This window comes from Neopelma chrysocephalum, unplaced genomic scaffold, assembly GCF_003984885.1.
Source record: "Neopelma chrysocephalum unplaced genomic scaffold, ASM398488v2 Primary Assembly neopelma1_59, whole genome shotgun sequence".
NCBI classification, from domain to species: Eukaryota; Metazoa; Chordata; class Aves; order Passeriformes; family Pipridae; genus Neopelma; species Neopelma chrysocephalum.
In genome coordinates this window covers 4,685,982-4,707,708 of record NW_020897714.1, presented here as the reverse complement: position 1 = coordinate 4,707,708, position 21,727 = coordinate 4,685,982, and the positions used below count along the sequence as shown (strand labels likewise).

General features: G+C 37.4%; 1 protein-coding gene across 3 annotated transcripts in view; it reads left to right on the top strand.

Annotated features, from left to right (window-relative positions):
- Nucleotides 1–21,727, top strand: part of OSBPL8 (oxysterol binding protein like 8) — a 93,400-nt gene that overhangs the window by 32,422 nt on the left and 39,251 nt on the right. The window contains exons 2-4 of one of the 3 annotated variants that reach the window (XM_027679754.1): nt 3,008–3,113; nt 8,558–8,594; nt 10,864–10,998. In XM_027679754.1, the coding sequence (XP_027535555.1) occupies nt 3,072–3,113; nt 8,558–8,594; nt 10,864–10,998 (214 nt within the window). In that variant the 5' untranslated portion in view covers nt 3,008–3,071. Of the gene's footprint in view, nt 1–3,007; nt 3,114–8,557; nt 8,595–10,860; nt 10,999–21,727 lie in introns of those variants that run through there. The other 2 variants (XM_027679753.1, XM_027679755.1) reach the window with 2 other exon arrangements.

The window sequence follows — 21,727 nt, the reverse complement described above, 5'->3', positions numbered from 1 at the left end:
CTGGCTAAATCTAATGTTATGCTAATCGCCTTCTCCCCCTTCCCTGTTTCGTGCTCCTGTTTCTCTTACAGGGGGGCAGGGAAGGAAAAAATTCCCCTCAGAATATAAACTATAACACCAACCAAACTGCAAATACTTGGGAATGTGGAGAGAGCAGCAAAGGCATGTCATAAATGTCCCCCAAAAGCTAAAAAAAAACCCCAAAAAACCCAAACAATGAAATTATACATTGGTTGTATCTTCAAATCTAAAGGTTTGGTTAGCTAAAGTAAAAAAGAGCTTGCTCACTTGTGGAAGCACCCCTTATAGTAACCTGGCTGCATTTACAAATAAATTCCCCTTCCCTACATTGATTAGAACGTTGTTTCAAAGCCTTGGGGCTCAGATGGTTAGAAGCATTCTGTAATTTTCAAAATAAATATGTTCTCCTTTTGCTGATAGAGCCCTTTTCCTTCCTTGGTATTTATTTTGGCATATTTCAGAAGCAATATTGTTCACTTTTAGCTTTCATTTTGCCAAGAAAAATAAGCCAAGCTGACTGTCTACTCATAAGCTAAACAATGTCAGGGAAGGTAGTCCTTAACCATTTCTGCACCTGCTTTACTGGTCAAACATGAGCAGGCCGAATTTTCTCCTTCCCTCTCCCAGAAAACTTCACTGCAGCCTTTGGGACCCTGCTGGATTATGAACGTCTTGGGCACCACAAGTGGCCGTGAATGCTAGAGATTAGACAGTATGGTACCTGTCTGATCATACTGCTCTTGAGACTGAGATAAGGAAGGGATGTAGTGACTGTGGTCATGTGAACAAATGGAGGAGCAGATTACACCAGGAGCATTGACAATAAAAATTAAGAGTTGAAAAGTGTTAAATATAGAGATGGGTTAAAAGTTTTTTAGGGTAAATGTTCCTGTGTCAGGAAAGATCTGTTTATTCAGATAACTTGAGTGTGGTTGCAAGTTTGCATAACTAAAAAAAGCTGACAAACTGCTTTAAATATCAGTGCATACATCTGTTTGTTATGCAACTCATTTTTCATCCTGTTGAAAAGTGTTTAGTGTTTCCGTAAATTGAATATGCATGCAGTCTGGTGTTGCTGAATTTCCTGCTAATAAGAGAACCTAAAATGGGCATGTGGGGGAGAGATGACAAGGAACAGACATCAAATCATTACCCAGTTCTGCATCCTTGTGCTGGGGTGTGGAAGGTGTGCATTGCAGTGCCTGCTGCTCCAGGAAACAGACCTTCTGGGGCGAATTCCTCCTTCTGTGGTAATGCCATCTTTCCTTTTATTAATGCAAATTAATCACTTGTAGTAATCTCCTTTCAGATGTCTGCTGTTTCTAATTTACATGAGAACATGTAGCCATACACTTACCAGTTATGCTTTCCAGTTACATGCCACCTCAGTTAATTACTCAGGGGCTTGAGCAATATCCTCATCAGTTCTTTGGACTAAGTCATAGGGAACTACTAACTCTGCAGTTTTGTTAGCACTCAGTCATTTTGTTCAACTTTTTTTTAATGCTTCCTTTTGTGTTTTAGTGATAAATGGTAAATTGCTGTAGTGTGTTAATACTATATGTTTTTCCTGAGGAAAAATTCTAATTCTAATGTGCTTTACATAATACAAAACAAACAGGATAATAAAAACATTAAAAGTAGTTGAATAAATGTTTATTCTTTATAGTGATATTTGTTTTCATGAGGGTCTATTTCTTAGGCAGGCCTTGAAGCGCAAGACCTTGTGTCTTCTGGTCATCTGTTTGACTTTCTCCCATTCTCCTGCCCCCAGGATGCTCCTCAGGTTCCCTGGTGGGGATACTTTCTCCCACCTCGCCCTTCTGTCCTCATATAAACTGTTTCTACTGAAGCTTGCTGTAGCTTGATACATACATTAAGCACGATATGCTAACATCCTATCTTAAAAAAACCCCCACCATCTCCATGCTACCCCTGCTCTTGCACAAGTGTTGGTTTAGCAATCTAGTTTGTAATTTAGTGCTTCCTGCCCCCTCACCCCACCCAAGTCAAAATGAAAGGGAAAAACGTGTCCTTGGGGTAATTCTCTGATCAGACACTTTCTCTGGCTGGTGGTAAGGGTGGAGAGAACATGGCTTCGCCGAGAGTGGAACCCACAGAGTTTTCTTCCTGCAGAATACTGACTGTCCTGTTTCACACAGTTCAGTGTACAGCTTTCTCATCTGCTTGTATCTTGCTGATGGAGGCCTTGTAGAGACCAGCAGAGCAGTGATTGTAGTTGGACATCTCAGTAGGCATCCCAATTTGATCTGCTTCTCTTCTGAAACCCACTAAATGAATAAGTCGTTAAAGCATGTTTTTTCCACCAAGTTTTGCTTGATTCCAAAGCATTTTCTTGTCTCACTTGTGACTTCAAATGTGCTGTGAATACTAAGATTCATTGTAGGTTTCATTCTCTTACAAAAAAATTAAATAGGAAACGCTTAAAGAATGAGGCATGCTTTCTGTCTGTGTAGTGACCCCCAGCTGAGTGCCTGCTCTGCCACAGAGAGTGCTGGCTTACACAAATTATTTAACCTCTGTGTCTTGGTTCCACAAAGCAATACATGGCTGTTTTTGGAGTTATGCTGGGAAGCCCTCAACTGTGACTGCTCTGGAATAGCTTTTTCTATACCCAAACAGCTTGTGTACCTGTGGGGTGGGAGTGTTGTGGCTGCTGGGAACTCTGGAACAAGGGGAAATACAGCAAAAAACCTGTGGGTTTCTGGTTTTTTTGCATAACTTTTCCTTATTTGTAAAAGTAAATGCTTGCCTGTGTGAGTAGCTTTTGTATTGGCTATTTCATTTGAAACTATTCTATCCATTCTTAAAAAGTTGATTTCTCTGGGTAAATGTCCATGTTTTGCAAGCAACTGTAAAATGCAGAGTTTGCATTTAGGACTATTTACACTCTTAAAACGTATGGGAGATAAAGTGTAACTCTCTTAACAGATTGGAATTGAACTACTGTATTTTTCTTCTCTAGGATCTCAAGTAGCAGGATGGAAGAACTCTAATCGATAGAGAGACAGACAACAGGCCCTTTCAGCATGGAGACGACTCCAGTAGATGGGGAATTTGATAGAAATTCAGTGAGTAACTTAAATATGCCTTTGTGTAATGAGATGAATGTGAAGATACTTTTGCAGGGAGAGGGTAAAATAGCTTGAATCTGTTCACTTTTGGTTTGAATTTATACTTTTCTGGTGAATGTATTTCGACTATCGTGTAGTATCATGTACTATTTCCTAGATTCTCATGGCAAGAAGGCTGAATGTCAAAAAACATTTGGATTTTGGATTTGATTTACTTTTTTGGATTTTATCTCAGAGTCCCAAAGAAAAATGGTATTCCTCTCGGTCTAATTGGCATTTATTAGTTAGTGACTATGGAGAATAGTAAAAATAATTTATTTCTTGGTGGAATGAGGAGTAGAAAAGGCAGGAGGAGTGATAATTATATGTTATCAGAGCAATCTAAGGTTAAGAGTTGATAACCTGTACTGATTATAAAATTTCTGATGTAGCAAAGCTCGCTCTAAGAACAGTTTAAAACCAGGAAAGGCTAGTGAGTAGTATCACACTTCATCATCTTTGTAATATTGAAATTATTTAAGAATTTGGTTTTCCACAAGCTGTGTTATGTAGAAGCACTCTAACAGCTGAAGCAGGAAATGTTTCTCAGATTCCAGAGTTGCTTCATGATAGAAAGCACTGCCTCCCAAAGGCAAAAATAGGATATATTTTCTGTAACTGTGGTGAAGGTCAAGTTTAACACTTCATTAGTGACAAACTTTATCTGTGACAGTCAGCTACTACGCAGAGCTATTAATTTGTTCAAGTGTTTTATTACTTTTTTTAACTGAAGTGATGAATTTGTAGACAAACTATTTTGCAGTGCATTAAGAAAATCCTTGACTTTTTCCTGTAATAAACAAATTCATTGTTTTGTTGCACGGACAACACATCTATATCCTAGATGCAACATACTATGAGTATCAACTGTCGACTTTAAAAAAAATCCTGTTAGTTCAGTTGCTGTGCTCCTTATTTCCTAAAATAAAAAAGTACCAGTTTACAAAACACTTCAAAGTAACATAAAATAGGCTAGTCTTCTTTTTGTGACGTGCATTCAGAATAGCATGATATTTAAAAGGTATCTTGAAATGAGTCTCTGTATGTCTTACCAAGTCTCCTTCAGAAGAATCATAAGTGTAAGGATAGATTGCCTTTTGTCCTATGTGCTTAGGCACCTAAAGTGTAATCTCAGAATAATTTTTTTTTAACTGATGGTATACTGTTATAGGCTACTCTAAGCATTTCTTACCAAAATATCAGTTAGTGGGGTAAATGTCTGTCTTAACTGCAGTTACAATGTCAAGTTTTTTGTTTCGCATGCAGGTGTTAAAAACATTTTTGAAAGCTTATCTGGTAGTCTAATATTCCTGATTTGATGTACATCATAGTAAAAAAACTGAAAATTAAATATTAAAACCCCCATATGCATTTTAAGAGAGATTGACTCAGTAATTTTGAAGACCTTGAATCAATGCAAATCCTAACTCTTCCCAGAATTTTAAATTTTTTGAAATCATGTTTAAAAGTTTTCTGTATTCCAGACTTTTAGCTGCAATAGGTTGGTTTGGTTTTGAGTTTTAAGTTCCATTTGTCTGATTAAAATTCATTAAATACATGAGGTGCAACATGCACGACGAATACTGATCAACATTTTTTTCCCACCATTTTAAGTTCTTTAGGATGTTTCTAGGAGGTACCTGAAAAAGCCCTTTTCAGAGGTGTCAGCTTTCTAATTTGGTTTTTTTTGGCTTGTGTGTAAAAAAAAAAAACAAAAAAAACCAAAACAAAAACCAAAAATACTGTGATCTTTTCAGAATCACTAGAGGGAGAAAAGTCTTACATTAAATTCTTTTATTTTCTAACAATTAGGTTTATACATACTGCATATAAATCTGAACACAAAGGCTGTGACAACTCAGCAAACTATTTTTGTAGTCTGGCACCATTAAAACAATGCAAAATACTAGAACCTTTGGTTTGAGTTCTTGTTTGAGAACAGTTTTTGCCTATCTTTCTATAAAATAGTAATTTAATTTAAACAGCCCTCACTGGCTCAGAATTCAAAACATTACATGGGAATGTTTGGTAAAAACTATTCTTTTTCAAAATTATTTTTTACTAATTTTTAGTTGCCTCTATTTTTTACCAAAACATATATTTAATAAATAAATTGCCTGATATAGCTTGTACAGTCAGTCCTTGCTATTTAAATACATCAATAGACATAGAAGTACCTTTTTTCCTTGAAGAATAGAATAGAGGTCCTCTCTACTGATCAGATTTGCAGGTTGGGTTAGTGGTCCTGAATTTAAATGTAACTGGAATAATCTTAATGATTTACACATATTCAGCGACTGCCTTCAAGAAGTCTGTTTTCAGCAGGGTGAAAAAGTCTGTTTTCAGGTGGCTTTAGAATGTGCATTTCAACTCTATTAAAAATGTAGCTGTAGGTTTTGATTGTAAAACTAGTAAATATATTTTAAAAACTTATCTTTTGTAGTATGAGATTCAGACATGTTAGTATGAAATATGCTTTTTCTTTTCCCCTAATATTCAACAGGAAAAGGATTTTGTTTTTCAGGACAACGTGGCAGATATAACTTAAAATTTAGTAGCAGTTGTTATTAGTTTTATTTCTGAGAAATGAATGTCTAAAAATAGTGCTTTTCTGAAGCACATGAGCTGCCTTTGTATAAAACCAGAATTATGGCTGCTGTCTCATGGGATGCTTTATATTGCTGGTTTTATTCCTAAATCTTACTCAAAAACTTCACTGTGAGGAGGACTAGGTTTTGTATGTTTTGGTAGTGACATTTTAAGGAAATTGTGCCTCGGTAGAAGCTAAATTAAATGTAGTGTTGAGAACCTGCCTTGTCAAAGGACTTGTTCTGTAATCTGTAATAATCGAAGTCATCAATTATATAATGTGAAAGTAAGAGTAGGCTGTGTCTCTGGAAATATGCATATGTTTCTCTTAATTTTGCATATTTAGAATAAGAGTTGTGGGAGGCGATGGACAGGAATGTCCTGAGAACATTCTTTTCAGAGCAAACATTGAAGTAGTAGAACTGTCATGTTTTGTTCCTTTAGTGGTTTGGATCCCAAATCTGCAGAGATATGAATTGCAGATGATAGAGGTGCAGTAGGCTACTGGAAAATGAAGAGGTCTTTTTGCCCAAAATAGTCCCACTTCAGTACCTTAACATCTTGCATCAGTGTTCAGAAATATATATTCTGCATGTTTTAGGTAAATACGCAGGCCCAAATACATCTAATGAAGAGAGGAGGTTGACCAGCAACGGAGGTAATTTGGTGTGTCAACAGAATGTCTATTGGAGAAGATCAAGGACAGAGTTAGACAGGCTTGTGTTTCAGCCTCTGGTGTAGGAGCTGTTTGTACCAGTTCATAGGATTAACCATGCAATGCTAAAATATTTACATGAAAAGCCTCTGCACCATCGTCTCCGGTGACAGGTTGCCCTGCTCTGTGGTGTCATGTTGTATCTTGGCCAGGGCTGCTTGAGAGGCAGGCAGTGAGACCGAATATGCTGCGGTGCTTTTTCACTCTTATTTCTTCAACATGTAAGTACTCACTGCGAGTGACCATGCTCTCTCAGTCTCTGATACTTCTGATCCTATATGTCCATTTACAACGTATTTTTCCAGATCTGTGCTCTTGCTTTCCAACTTTTAGTGTGGAATAAAGCAGACCAGCGCTGAATAGCGGTGTTCTTTTCTGTCCTTCAGTCAGTTGCTGGATCTCTGTACAGTTACTGCAGGCTTCTTGCTCTCTTGTCAGTCACTATTCTCTTGAATCTAAAATCAGCGTAGGGTAGTACAGTTCCAGTCCAAACATAAATTGTTTCCTAATCTGCAGTTATATTATCTGTACGTTAAAAGAAACACTTTGCCTTGAAAGCCATTGAATTCTTGAATACTTTTCATGTACTAGTACCAAAACCTGCCTGGTAAGTTCATGGGTTCCCTTAGCAGCATTTCACTCTGATGTAAATTTAGTCTCTGACAGGAATTGAAGGTTATTTACCACGTTTGCTTATATTTTATTTCAGCCTTCATTGTTTAATCAAATCTTGTTACGGAAACTACAGAATTATGAAAGAAGGGTTGCCTCACATTTCTAATGATGTGTACTGCAGTTGCTATATTCTCACTGCAATACTTTACATTTGCACATTGCTCTGTCAATTTAACACCCCTAGGCAGATGTGAGGGTTAACAAAAAGAAATATATATAAAAATCTGTTTTGAGATCAGGAGTGCAAGCCACGACACTTACTTGCAAAGATTTTGATTATGATTTTTCTCTTTTTTGTTTCCTGCTGTTTAGTCCTGATAAAGAGAGGCCCTTTATCTTGCCCTCTTTAAAGCAGGGCAAGAATTTATCTTCTTTATGGAATATAAGTTTTTTTTCTTGGGGATATAGAAGATTCATCATGTTTGGATTTATTTTTAAGGAGGAAATGTTCATGCTGATCAGTATACTTGTTTTCTCCTTTTCACAGATTTCAAATGTAGTAAATCCTTTAACACGTAGGTGGAACATGCCTTACATCTGTACACAGCTGAGCACAGTGGGATTTTAGCCTTGTTTTTGGTCTTGGTTAGCAATGATTTAAAAAAGATTTCAGATCAGGTATCAGAAAGGAGTACAGGCTATTAGTGTATAGTTACCCTCCACTAGTGCCTATATTTGATGCATTCAGTGGAACACAAATAATTTTTTTTTACATGATTCTTTGGAAGTACTTTTATGTCCTTCCCAAATCTTCATTCACGAAGCCTAACCATGATGATGATGTAAAATGTCCTTTTAAATTTAAAACTGCACTGCTTGTCTTGCATCCTAAGCAATTTAAAATATTACCTGTGTTCATAGATGAGCTGAATCTGTGGCTTCTGATTTTGTGTTTGTGTGCAAAAGCAGTTAGGTGTGGATCAAGCATTAGTGGGTGCTTGCATGTTTTTGATGGCGTTAAAGGTTTTTTCTTTCCAAAACTCTTGTCTGAAAGTGGAATGGTTTTGGAAACAAATTTTGTGTTATTTCAGCTTTCTTCAGAGCTTCAGTCTTTTGAAAACATTCCAGCTCAAAATTTCCTAAAAAATGTTGTGTATCAAGTCATATGAGCACTAAATTGCTGGTGGAAAAGTTCCACTCAGTATAAGCACTTGAGGTAGTTGCTGTTTACTAATGATAGCTTCTAATAATGGCTTTTCTATAAGCATATTTGTCAGTTTTGTTGCTTCACCTTTTCTGAACTGCTAAGTCTCTTGAGGTCTTGCCTTTGGCATTGAGGTGCATGTTGTATTTTAGTTATGAACTAATACTGTTTTAATTGTCTTTCTTCTTTCCCGCTGCTGCTGCTTTTGTGCACTTGCTTCTTCCTGGCCTGGATTTTTATGTTTGCTGTTCTTCGTTCTTCAATTGTATATGTACACAGCAACATGGTGAGAACAGAGATTCTCATGGACCATCAAGTAAGTAACTCCTCTCTCCTATAGTATGTTTGCATATATGTTCATAATAGCATATATTTTGCATATGGACTGCTGGGTTAAATACTAGATTTTCTTCTGTATCATAATTGAGAATTTGAAGTATGATGAAAATGTATTGTTGGAAAAGTATTTTGCCTGGCATACCACTCATTTGACTGTTTCCCTACCTCAACTTTTTTTTTTTAAACGGGAAAAGTTTATTCTTTCCCTCTCCCAGTCATGGCTGCAAAAAATATATCTCTTATATTAATTATCTGGAAGAGAAGAAGCTATTTTTATCTGTTTGAAATGAAATCTTCAAATGCTATTGTAGTATAGATAATAAAGATGTGGAAATAATCGTTCAGAAGTGCTTTTATTTTTGAGCTTGTCTATTTATAGTGCTATATGGTTATTTAATTTCAACAGTTTTACATATTCAGAACTGACCAGGTGTATATACTGTAATACTCCGGATTGGATCTGGTGAAGTGATAGGGAAAACTTCAGACGTGTGTATATATATACACTTGCATTCAGCCAAGGACTTGCTGCTGTTGGTTCATGGGCATTAGGATGATAGTATGATTGGCAGAATAATTTTGCCTGGGATTGAGAGTTTGCGTGTGTGGGGAAAGGAGAGGTGCAGGTACAAATTGTTTCTTTTTTTGTAAGAAATCTGCTCAGAAGCTGTGGTCTTAGGTGACATAGCTTATTATAGACATTAAGAAAACAATGTTGAATTGAATCATAATAAACCTTTTCCTATATCTGATGTCACTGTACTATTTTCAGGGGTATAGGCACTTCCATATGCTCTTTGTAGAAACAGAAGAACTGGGAATCTGACACTTCAGATTTTTTCTTTCATAGTCTTACCTGAAATAAATTGGCTGTAAATACCCTGATTTGTATTTCTTTGATGCATGAATTGTACTGAAAAACTGTGTATTAGTAATCTGATGGCCAGTGTGATGAAAATGAACAAAGTATGTATTCTCAACTATAACAGTTCTGTTGGTATTGAAATGTGCCCTCCAAAGAGTCATGAGGAGGCTTTGGCGTTTACTAATTAATGTTTCTTCTCTAAAATTATCCTCTGCTTGTCGTCAGGAAGATAGATGGTATGAGTTTAAACTCACTCAGTTGAAGGAAGGTAGGAAGAGAGGTTGTCTTTCTCTTGGATGGCTACTCTGAAGCCTGAGTGAAAGTCTGAAAATAAATCACCACTTTGAGGCCTTTGAGTGGAAGGAATGGTTGGCAATGCCATTGTATGTCTTCTCAGACACACTGAGCATATGCACATCAAATCTGTTTTTCAAGTGGCAGAAATGGCATGTGAAACCTAAGAAGAATTAGAATAATAGAATGGAAGGAACCTTAAAGATCATCTAGACCCACCCCTTTGGTGTAAGGAGGAACATATTCTACTAGCTCAGGTTGCTCTGAGCCCCGTCCAGCCCAGCCTTGAACACTTCCAGGGATGAAGCATCCACTACTTCTCTGGGTAACCTGTTCCAGTGCCCCACCACCCTCATAGTAAAGAATTTTTTCCTAATATCTAATCTAAAACCATTGTCCTTGTCTTGTCATTACAGACCATGGTAAAAAGTCTTTGTCTTTCTTATAAACTCCCTTCATATAGTGAAAGGCTGCAGTAAGGTCTCCCCAGAGCCTTCTCTTCTCCAGGCTGATCAACCCCAACTCTCTTACCTTTCTTCATAGGACGTGTTTTCCCCCCCCTCATAATTTCAGTAGATGAGGCCTTCCCCAGGAACATTTTAAAAAACCCATAAAAGTCCTATTTTGGTTGTTCTCACGTAAATTCATTGGAAAATGTAAGGGCTTTGAAGATTAGTCAGAAACTGAGTGTGGGTTTTGAGACTTATGGGTTTTGAGTAGTTTGCCAAGATTTCACTGCAAAGCTGTTTCCTGGGTTGACTGAATTGTGGCTATCACAAAAGTGGCAAAGAAAGAAGTATTTCAGAAGTTACAGCTTAATGCTGTATCTGTATTCAGTAGCAGCCTTTTCACCTCCTCCTAGTTTTGTTTTCATCTTGTGTCTCATGTCTTAGACCAGTCTTATTGGCTTCTTTTAGCCATCCTCTCCAAAGCAAATTTCTGGCTTGAAAACCTCATTTTCTAGAATGAAATGTTTTGCAAGACAGCAGTTGAATACCAGTTTCATAAATAGCAGTGAAGTTCTTAAAAGAAATCTATGCACAAGCATGTAACATCATTGACTGAGCATCATTTTGTATTTCAGCAGCGATAACAAACAGCGATGAATCACAGCTTATAACTCCAGGAAAAATGAACCAGCAACAGGGGAAAGAAGCCTATTTTACTCCAACCAAAGAGTTACTCCAGCCATGTCTGAGCCCAGGAACTGCCCATAGCCATGGTAAGACAAAGCTGTTTTTTACAGAGGTTTTCAAGAACTTAAATTCTGATGTTAGTTATCTGTTCCAAAAATTGGTTCAAAACCACTGCTTTTTACAATAAAGAGGTAAGAAAGAAAGCATATTGAAATGTTGTATGTAATTATTTGTATCCTTATGTGTTAATCTGAAACAGGAAAAAATTCATTAAGTGGTGCTCTAATTTATTAAAGCATGCTATGATTTGTGGGATGGGAGAACAGTCCATATAATGGGAAATCATATTTGTGTGTAACCAATGGTAACATTCTTTTCTCAGTACTTAAGTTGTGCCTTTATGCAGAAGTGTTATGATGTACCACCTAAGCCTGGAACCTTTGTGTAAAGATCTTTTAACAGAAAGATCCTTCTCTTTAGAAAAGTGAAAAAAAAGAAAAGCCTTAACACAACTTTTTGCCAGCTTTCAGTCTCTCTGCCTTGCTAAACCTCTTGATAACAAACTCTCTGTGGATCCATCTGAATTGACTGGATGCAAAGTGAAACTCATTAGTAGACCTGTCATGTTGATAGTCTGTTCAAGAAACAAAAAACAAAGCAAATAAACAAGCTCTCCTTGTGCTTATTTGCATTTGATACTGCTTTCATTGTCTTATTGCCTAGGATATCATTAGTTGTGTTTATTATGGTGTGTGAAGTCCTTACTGAAAACTTTTAAAATTAATATTCCCTCCCCTTTTATTCTTGGCAGCCATGCTAGTCATCTATGCTTCCTTTAGTTCTTCCCACGAGTAGTGTTCCTGAAATGGCTTTTTATTTTTTACTTTTTTTGGTATTAACCTCCCTCACTCCCATAGCTTGTTTTGTCAAAGTAATATTAGTGTGTCAGAGTAATAAAGGCAGTGTCTCAGGTAACTTTAAATCATTTTCCTGTTTTCCTATTCAGTACTATTTAGATAAGAAAAAAACTTTTAAACAAAAGATAGTTGTTACCATGCTGAAAGTAGTAATCTTTTAGCGTATTTTAAGAGTTATTATGGTAGTATTTTCACTATTACCCATAGTTAGCTCTGATGTATTTTCTAATAGCTGCTGTTATCTCACTGGAACAGCTCTTGATGTTCTCTGGTTTGTGTTATGCTTAATCTGGAAATATTTTCTAGAAATTTATGTATAATATACATATATATCTTGTTTGTAATTTTTATTAGGTTTAAAGAAATTTTTTGTTATTCTCTGTACTTGCTGTGTTGTATCCCTTATTAGACAAATGTTGTAGTTATATGTGTATTTGAATATTCTAATAAAGTCTTCTTTTTAGTGTTGCTATTTCCACTAATCTATAAAGTCAAACTGTTGTGGTTTTTTCAGGGCTTTCACTCATAGGAATATCATTAAAAAGGGCTTTAAATGCGCTAAGACTTGGTGGTGCTACGTCAAACTCTTCGCAGAGATTGTCCTCTCTCCTGACTATTTTTTTTTCCCTCTGATTATTTCAGGGCTTATATAAGTGAACTTAAGATGGTTAAATATATTTGTGCCTTTTTTAGCATCAGTCATCACTGTCTTAGTCTTCCAGGAGCACTACTAGAAATAAAGCTGTAGTTTCATGAAACAAGACATTCGGCTTGCATTCAATTTGAGTAGTGAAAAGGTAGGATGTGGGCTAGGCTTCAGCAACCCACAGTTGTTAACTTGTAGTCTATCTGCAACTCAGGAGGTGTAGCTTTGATTTTTATGGAGGGGGATGACCCATATGTAAAAATTGGGTGAATATTCTATGGTAGTTATTCCTATGGCAAAATTACAGTACTAGAGAAAATGTGAGCTTATTACATATGGGGAAAAGAGATGCTGTGGAAACCTGAAAAATATGAAGTAAAACAGAGTTTAAAGTGATGGAGTATTTGAGGTTAACTGTTGTAACTGAAATCTAGTTAACAAAGGTATTTACAATAAGCCTGTGTGATGAGATAGGAAATGTTTAAGTACAGAACTTAAAGGCATTTACTGTGAAATACTTTTAGTCACTGGCACCTGAATTCATCTTTAGGAGATAGGTAATGTAAATAAACAATTCAAAATTATGCTGGGCACAGGATAAAGAGAATCAAAACAGAAAACTGTATAGTACAGTCTACAAAGAACTGATTACATGTATATGAAGGAGAGCTGGGACATGGGTACTTAGCTTTTGGTGCTGGACAGTTGGATGTTGTTGAATACTATTTGGCTGCTATTACCTGGGTTATGCTTCCTGCTGCCTGAATAAAAGTGCCTGTGTTGCAAGGCCAGTTTTGTATAGAGCTTGTACTTCAAAACCAAGTGAGTTGGAATGAAGCAAAACCTATCAAGAGGCAATCTCTGGAGCATCCAGCACTAACTTTGATGTTGGCAGGGAAACATCACCGTGCGTGCTGGATTCTTTGACTGGCCAGCAGCTGTCCAGGGAGAGTCACGCTTTCCATCTCATGGAAAATCTACTGGAATAAGCCTCATTTGAGTCTTCTGCTTGTATTTTAAGTAAGATCCTAATGACAAGTATTACAAATATGGTTGAAACTAGATGAGTTTTAATATGAGGGAGTGGAGGTAAACATTTAATGTGAGTTTGGGCCATTGACTTTCTATTTGGAAAAAGAAGAACCATGTAATGTGCCAATATAAAGTTGTAAGTGGTATATATTTTATCATTTTAGGTGCTCCCTAGTGTATAAATACTGTGTGACCATAGTTCTGAATTTCAGAAAGCTTCTATTTTCCTGTACTTGTTTGCTTAGCTTAAGACACGTGTTTCTCTTTCCTCACGCCTGTCACCTTGTGAGATGGAACTTAGTATGTTGTCTGAGCCGGAGATGGGGAATCTTCTTTTAGGAGTCCAGTGCAGATTTGTTTTACAAAGGTAGAGAACAGTTTCATCTGGCAGCATTGTCTAGTGATTGTTCAGCGAAAGTCTATTTACAATATTGCTGTTCTGTACCTTTGAGGCTACTGGCTGGCATATGCAGGTGTGGAGGTCAGACTCGCTTCCGTAGAAAGGTTCAGCAAGGTTGTTTGAAGGAAATATATTAAAAAAACCTGATGGTAGGGATTTTTCTCTGAGCACGTTTGAGCTGGCTTCCCGCCAAAATCTCCAATGCTCAGCAAAAGCCCTTCCCCTCCCTCCCCTTTTTGGCAAAGAAAGGAAAGGGAAAAAAAAATTATAGAAACGGAGAGAAACCGAAACCAGCTGAATTATACCAAAATATATGTATATTTTTACATATATACAGTTATATACAGTAAGGATATTATGTACATCTCCCAAGAAAGGGGAGAGGGGAAGGGAAAATGGGAAAAAGGGGCAAAAAGGGACAAAACCAAAACAGGTATGCACAATCGAGGAACCCAGTAACTAACAAAATAAAGAACTAGTTAAATCTCACCACTTCCCTTGAGAAAAAGCAGGACAGCTGGACCCGGCTCAGCACTCTCCTCTCACACGTGGTAGACAACATCTCCAGGAAGGCCTAGGCTGAAACTATCACATTCTCATATGATCTTAACCTGTTTATGTAGAAAGTTTAGAATTTTAGTGGTGAAATGCTAAGTGAGCCATATATAGCACTGAGTCCAAGATGGACTTCTAATTGTTGTGGATTAATTTATTTCTGCCTTGCCCATCAAGTAGTTAACTAGAGTGTCAGAATAACCTAGTCCTGATCATAATGCTGCAATTAATGTCTTGAACATACTAAATGATCATAGTATGTTTTTTGGTAAATATTTTATTTAGAATTGTCAGACTTGGAATTGGACATAAATAATTCAGTAGCCTTTCGATGGAAACTTTAATGAGCTTGGGAAATTAGCTTTATCTGTAAAGCTTTGCTTCTGTTTGTGGGATGGTGTGTTTTTAGGCCCTAGTGAGCAGCATGGCCTTGCCAATTCAACAAGACCAGGTTTTTTTAAGTGTAGTGCATATAGATGTTAGTACTACTAAATCATCTTCCAGTTCTAGTAGCTGACACACAGACTGTGTAATGCCAGTTTAGCTCATTTTCTGTGTTTGCATTCTGTGGTTGAAAATGTTATTAACTATTAATGGACAAACAACTGAAGTTTTATCAAGTTTGGTTTTGGAATTTTTCCTTTTTTAACTTGCTGTGTGACCAAAAGCAATAATTGAAAACATTATTTTATTGCAGTTAAAAAATTAACATGAAAAGTATCAAGTACAAGACTACATTTTCAAAAGTTGTAAAGCAGAACTGTGCGTGCTGATGTAATCTGTCAAATTATCCCTGGTGAATTGGATTCTTGTAAATCTTTTTAACTCAGACAAACTGATTTATTTCTTTGATAAAATAGTTTAATATAGAAATAGTGATTACTTAAAATTATGAAAAAAATCAGAAGTCTCCTCATAAATGGTTTTTAATATTTTTAACTTATAAATATGTTCCTAAAACATATTGCAAACTTTTTATGAAGACAGCATTGATGCTTAAATAGCAATAAGCTCTATTGGTGGTAAAGAGAGAAATCTAGTTAAGGTAGTATTATTAAAAGGATGCTTGAAAATGTCAGACTTTTCTGTATTTTTCCTGTCTTTATTTAAAACATTGAGATGCAAATGGGGTGAAAATGTGAGTAGTATCTCAGAAAAGCATTATGAGGGATGTAAATCTTTCAGCTAAATTAACAGCTTCTTGCTGTTGGGCTTGGGTTTTGGTGGTTTTGGGGTTGATTTTTGTTTTTTATATTTTTTCCAGTCAGTTCATCAAATAAGGGTAAGCAGTGTGTGTGTAAGGAAGCGTGTGCCCAGAAGGAACGTGACTTGAGATAAGAAACTGCCCCTCTTTTCCAGTAGAGGAGTAGTTGTTAATTCAATTTGCAATATGATAAAAACATATTCTGTGTTACATGACTGAGAAATGAAGTGGCTTAGGTGCAGGGAGGTGGGTTGACGGTGGAAACAAAATTAGAGGTCAGCCAGTAGTGATGATCACCATGAATTGGAAGGAGGAGGTAAAGCTGATTTTTGGGGAAGAGTGAGGGCATTTTTGGCTGTGCTGATCTTGTACTTTAAACAGCTCCAGAGTAAACATTTGAAGGATGTGCTAGCGCTAGGATTTTAATCCATGGGATGCTGCATTTTGGGAGAAAATACAAATTTAACTATTTTTGTACGTGAGAGAAGGTGGAAAGTGAAGAATAGCTGTTTTCAAGCAGTAGGTCCTAAAGAACACTTACTAGCCGTTGAAGGGATGAGATAGATGCCTGTGGATCCATAATGACCAAGAAAATACAAGACTCACATGTTACTGACTGTCTGCCCGAGGCAGCAAAAAAGTTAAAGCTGGTTTGTTGTTGACCTCTGCAACTTGCAGTTTTTAAAAAACATTTGTTTTGGTTGTTTGGCTCAGTTGATAGCAGTAGCACATTTTGTTTCACTGGGCAGTAAGAAATGTCTGGAGCTCCTGACCCATCATCCCTGTTCTTGGGTCACTGGTGGTCGGTGTGCAAGAAGCCCTTGAGGTGTAGCACACATCTCCTCTTAACCTGTCAGTGGAAGACAGGTTGCTGTGGACCAGTGGAAAGAAAGATACAGCCCCATGTCAGTGAACTGGAACCCTTTTCAAAGTATTAACAACTCATACCTGAGATGGGCACTTGGCTTCGGTGGTTGGGGCACGTTTCTGCCAAGAGGTCACAAGAGCCTGTTCTTTCATGTGGATGCATGAGACTGGCACCACAGCAGAGAGGAACTGCCTTGGAGCGGGAGAGAGAAATCCTGCTGCCTATAGTTATAGCAGATGGATGCATCAAGCACAGGGGAGGATGTAACTCCACTGGGAGTTGATCACTGCTTAAATGCCAGTTCCTGCCTTTTTTTTTTTTTTCAACTAGTGCTTTCAGGGTGTTAATAATTCTTTTCGATAATAGTATTTGGCTTGCAGATGGCAAAATCTTGCCAATCTATCTGTTTCCAGATCAAGCTGTTTCCTGAGTATTTGGGTTATATTTAATCTTTGATAGTGATTTCTGTTTTTCTTTGAGTTTACTCTGTACATCTAGACAAACTTAGTCATGGAAGTAACTTCATGCAGTCTGCTGTTTCCCTTCACTATGTCCGTTCTTTGAATAGAGAAGCTGAAGAATGGCTAAATTACTATCTTGACACAATAAGAACAATTTATTACTAAGACTGTCATGCTTTGTTACTTCACTTCATTTTCCCATAAGTCTGTCTCATTGTCTCAGCACTAGAGAAGAAACTGTTAAAGGCCTTCTTGAGGCCCTCCAAAAAGCTTTTTTTTTTAATACTTCCATATTAACAGTAAGTATTACTTCTGAAGTAAGCCACCTTCTCTCCAGAGTGAGTGGGTTTAATGTCTTAGAAAAATGTTAACACTTGCTTTCTCCTGCCCCATAGGAATTCTTTCTAAAACCCTGCAAGCCATCATGCTCGCAGACTCTTGGTCTTTCTTGATGCTTTACTGGGAGATGTTTTAATTTGTTTTGCCTTGTCTTTTGATGATAAGAAAGTATCTTGAAATCAGCAGTGTATAGGAGCCATGTGCACTGGTTGTTCTTTAGGTAGTTCTGGATTAATATCTGTTGTACTGCTGCAGGGACCTGACCCCAGTGACACGGGTGGTCACTTTTAAGGTTTTGACAGAGAGTTCCTCATGAAGGTGAAGCCCCAGTTCCACAAAATTGTATAACTTATATCAAATAGCTTTAGTGATGCTTGTCTCAAATGGGATGTGAGTGGGGTTCTGGTCACAGTAATGGAGGAAAGAGCTTGAGCCCTAAATAATCTGATTTAGTCTGTGTTATCAGACTGAATTTCTTGTAAAATGTTTTAAGTTCTGCTATGTGTGGTTAGTCCCCTGAATATATTATCTTGACCTCCTGCTTTCTTACTGTAATGCATAGTCTGGCACAATCCTCTCTGCAAGTCATTGTGTGTTTATTAAAACTTGCCATTTCTGCAATACTACTCCACCCAGTGTTTGTGGCTCGAGTAAATTGCATATACTCCCTTCTGTGTGGGTTATAGCTTTATGAAAGTGTGTTGCTGAGTTTCAAAGGCACAGCAAGGCTGATTGCTGTGAAACATCTCAAGCAATTTCTCGTTCTCCATGACAATCTCTGGCCTGCTTGAACCTGAGCTGTGACCTTGAGAATCTCATAAGGGTTGACATTACAAAGGTTGAGACCTGAGCAGTGAGCCACCCCTGTTTACTCTCTGTGGGAGGAGCTGAGCAGGCTGTTAGCAAGTGAGGAGGTGCAGCCAAGTACAGTTGTCAACAGTGCATGCGGAGCCTTGGTGTTCTTTCAAAACCACTCTCAGGCTTGCCTCTGGAATTACTCTTCAGCGCAGCTAAACTGCACTGGACTTGGAAGTACCAGAGAACAGAGGAATATTTGGTGAAAGAAACTTACTGTCCCAACTTGTAGCCTCATGGTTTAGGTATCTTTTTTTCTGAATCAAATATCAGTGCTGAAGGCAACTATATCTTTAATACCCTTTTTGTTAAATAGGAGAAAACCACTTTCACTTCAAGTTCACGTACAAAAATCAGATTTTGGATAAAAATTTTATAGGTATGACAGTCTTCTTGTTTCTCCTGTTTTCTGTGTGCTGCAAAGCATATGTTTATGCTGCATGTAAATAATTATTTATGACCTTTTCTTTTCTTGGACTGGGAAGAGAATTCTACTGTGAAATGTAGCATTGTCAAAATGTCAGGGCAAATTACTGTCAGAATTGAAATGCAAGTCTAAAAGGCTTCTGCCGCCTTCTACTACACCAGCAGTTTCCCTTCCTCCTTCTTTTCCCTTTACCTTTCACAGAGTTTGGTTTTAAGAAGATTTTGACTTTTCCTTGTGTACCTACCTCTAAGGGGAAAAGGATTTTTTTTAAATTTGTATCACTAGATATACTTGTAGTTGTGTTACTGCATCAGTATCAGTTTGTATAATGTGATTGTTATTTTAAACTTCTAAAATCTGTATAAAAAGGATTGTTACATTTAAAATTTCTGAGTTGGATAGTCCAATTAGATTTGATTTGAGTTCAGTTTCCATGCTTGGAGCTCATACCTGTACAATTCAGAGATGTCTTTATTGATAAACCAATGTTTTTCTCAGCTTGTAAGTATTTTTCAATTGGAGAAATGTTTGAAAGATAAAACCAGATTTGTCAAAAGTGTTCATGAGCTGTTGGAATTGCATGTGTCTTCTATTTGACTTTGTTTTGTATACTGAGATTTACATTTTGCTTCAAGCAATATTGCGGAAGAATGTCTTAAACAGCATTTACTACTGATGAAGCCCTGATTGGATCGCTGATATGAGAAACGCATTCTGCCTTTTAGAAAAATTTATACAACAGATAAGTTTTCCTCCTCTAAAGATGTGTTCAACAGATTGGCTGAGAATGGTTTCTTCCCTTCGTGCTCCCCCACCCCTCTAGTCTGAGATACATGAACTAAATATTTCAGTCATATGGGCTTTTTTGTCTTCCTACTGATTTAGGTGTTATATAAAACAGAGAAAAACTAGGACGCTTTTTCTCTCTTTCAGTGTTATACTTAGTCTAGTGCCTACTTTCATGTGGTAAACTTTTGTTATGAGAAAACTCATATTTTCATGTACAGATACACTGGCACACACCTGATTTAGGCTAGCATGCAGGTGCTTTCTTGTTTATGCTGGCTTTTTAGCTCTGTCTGACTTCTGCAGTTGGACTTGGCTGTAATTGTGTTTGTGAGTATTCTGAAACTGTGTACACTTCTGAGCTGTGTATATTAACGCATTTTATATCAATTTATTAGGGCACTGAGAACTGATGTCAAAAGGATAGAAGGCTTCCTGAGACATTAGTCTAAGATCACTGAAGTCCGATTTCATCAGTACATTGATCTGTTCTGTCTAAATTTATTTTCAGGGATGGGAGAAGTAGAAGAAGGATTTAATGGAGTTTTTTGTCTAATATGTGATGGCTAATGAAGTGCGCCTTTCAAATGTCATGTACAGAACATGCAAATAAAAGCACTTTCAACTGCTTAAAAGTACCTCTTCTTCCTTTCAGAAATCCAATTCATTGCAAGGAATTAAAAGGGTTTCTAAGAGCTTTGAGCACTGAGTGCGTGGAGAGCAGAAACCCCTCTAATATCGCAGGCTGATGCTCAAGAGTTAAAATAAAATTGAGGTTAGAATTACACCATGTAGAAGAATCCTGATGTTTATTAAAAGTTACAGATTCCTTTTGCTCTAACAGCCTTTCAGTTTTGTCAAGTGTCTCTGCAGCAACACATACTACTTTAAAGTAGTAAAAGCAAATGAACATGTGTATAGAGGTATTCACAGGCATAATAAATCACAAGGTGTTGAAAAGTTGGAGAACTAGTGAATTTTTACATGGTTGGACTATAAATAACTGTTTTACCACTGCAGATTTAAGTGAAACATGAAGATGATGGAGGGGGAAGGGGAAGATGAAGGAGGAAGCTTAAATATGATTTTTGCTTTTCCTCCTCTTTTGTGGTGGTGAGACAGAGTCATATCTTGGCAAGAGGCACAGAGCCTGCCTTTCCTGCGTTGCTGTTTAGTTGAAGTCCAAGGTTCTGAGAATACCTGAGTAACAGCTTCTCTGATTGGAGGAAGATTCACAGGGAGGAAATGTAACATCATCCATATTGAAATGTTAATTTTATCTACCCATAGATTTCAGTTTCACTTCTAAGTGGAGAAGAGGTCATAGGAAGGAGAAAGAGGTATTTGAATCTGTTCCTGTTTACAGTTTGGCTACATGAATAGTATCGAGGGAACTGAGAGGGCATAAAGAGACATAAGGGGAAGGCCTTCAGGATTATGTTGTTTCATCAAACCCCTGGAAGTCTATTCAGTTTCTCGTAATGTGGACATAAATTGGCAGAGAAGACTAAGTTGTGGAAGAACCAGGTAGGCAGGTTCTTCCACCCTAGCAGAGTCATGGTCAGTAGGGCTCCAGAACTGGCTCAGCAGCTAGAGGCACATGCAGACCAAGTGGTGTGTGGGTGGCTCATGGTGGAGCCTCCCCTCCCATTAGTCTGTGAGATCCAGCTATTCCAGTACAAGACATGGAGGCGTCCTGATACCAGTGTCAGCAGAGCTTTCTAGGCAGGGTCATAACCCTGACTCTGAAAGAGGAGATAATAGCCCCATTAACTGGGCAAGATAGGTCTGTAATGAGAGGATACAGTTCCTTCTGGGTGTAAGGAGAGTTCTTCTGCTGCAGCTTTCTCTTGATTTTGATTAGGGAAAAAAAAAGAAAATACATGTTCTGAATAGATTTGGATCAAGGTAGTTGCTCTGTTTGGTAGTTAAGCAGATAGATTTGGAGAAGTGATGTGGAACTCTGTTTATTAAAAGAGAAAAAAAAAAGAGAGGAAAAAAGTTTTGTTCTCCCTCCTTGCATTTATTCCTGATTGCCCTAGCATTCCACTCCTTTAGTTTTTCATCTGTTTTTCCTGTTCCTTCCGGGGCATTTGGAGAAGGACTGCTTCAGCTGAGAGAAGTGTGAGACACAGTAATGAGTAAATGAAGATAGGCCTAAATATATGACATGCTCATCCACTGTTTCCCACTCCCTGTGCTCAAGTGAATGGTGTTTTTCATATTGCATATAATGGTTTCTCTTGATGGCTAATTGATGCCTCATGTTTGTTTTTTTTCTGGTAAATCTTTTCTCATCATGTATTGAGACATTAGTCTTTTACA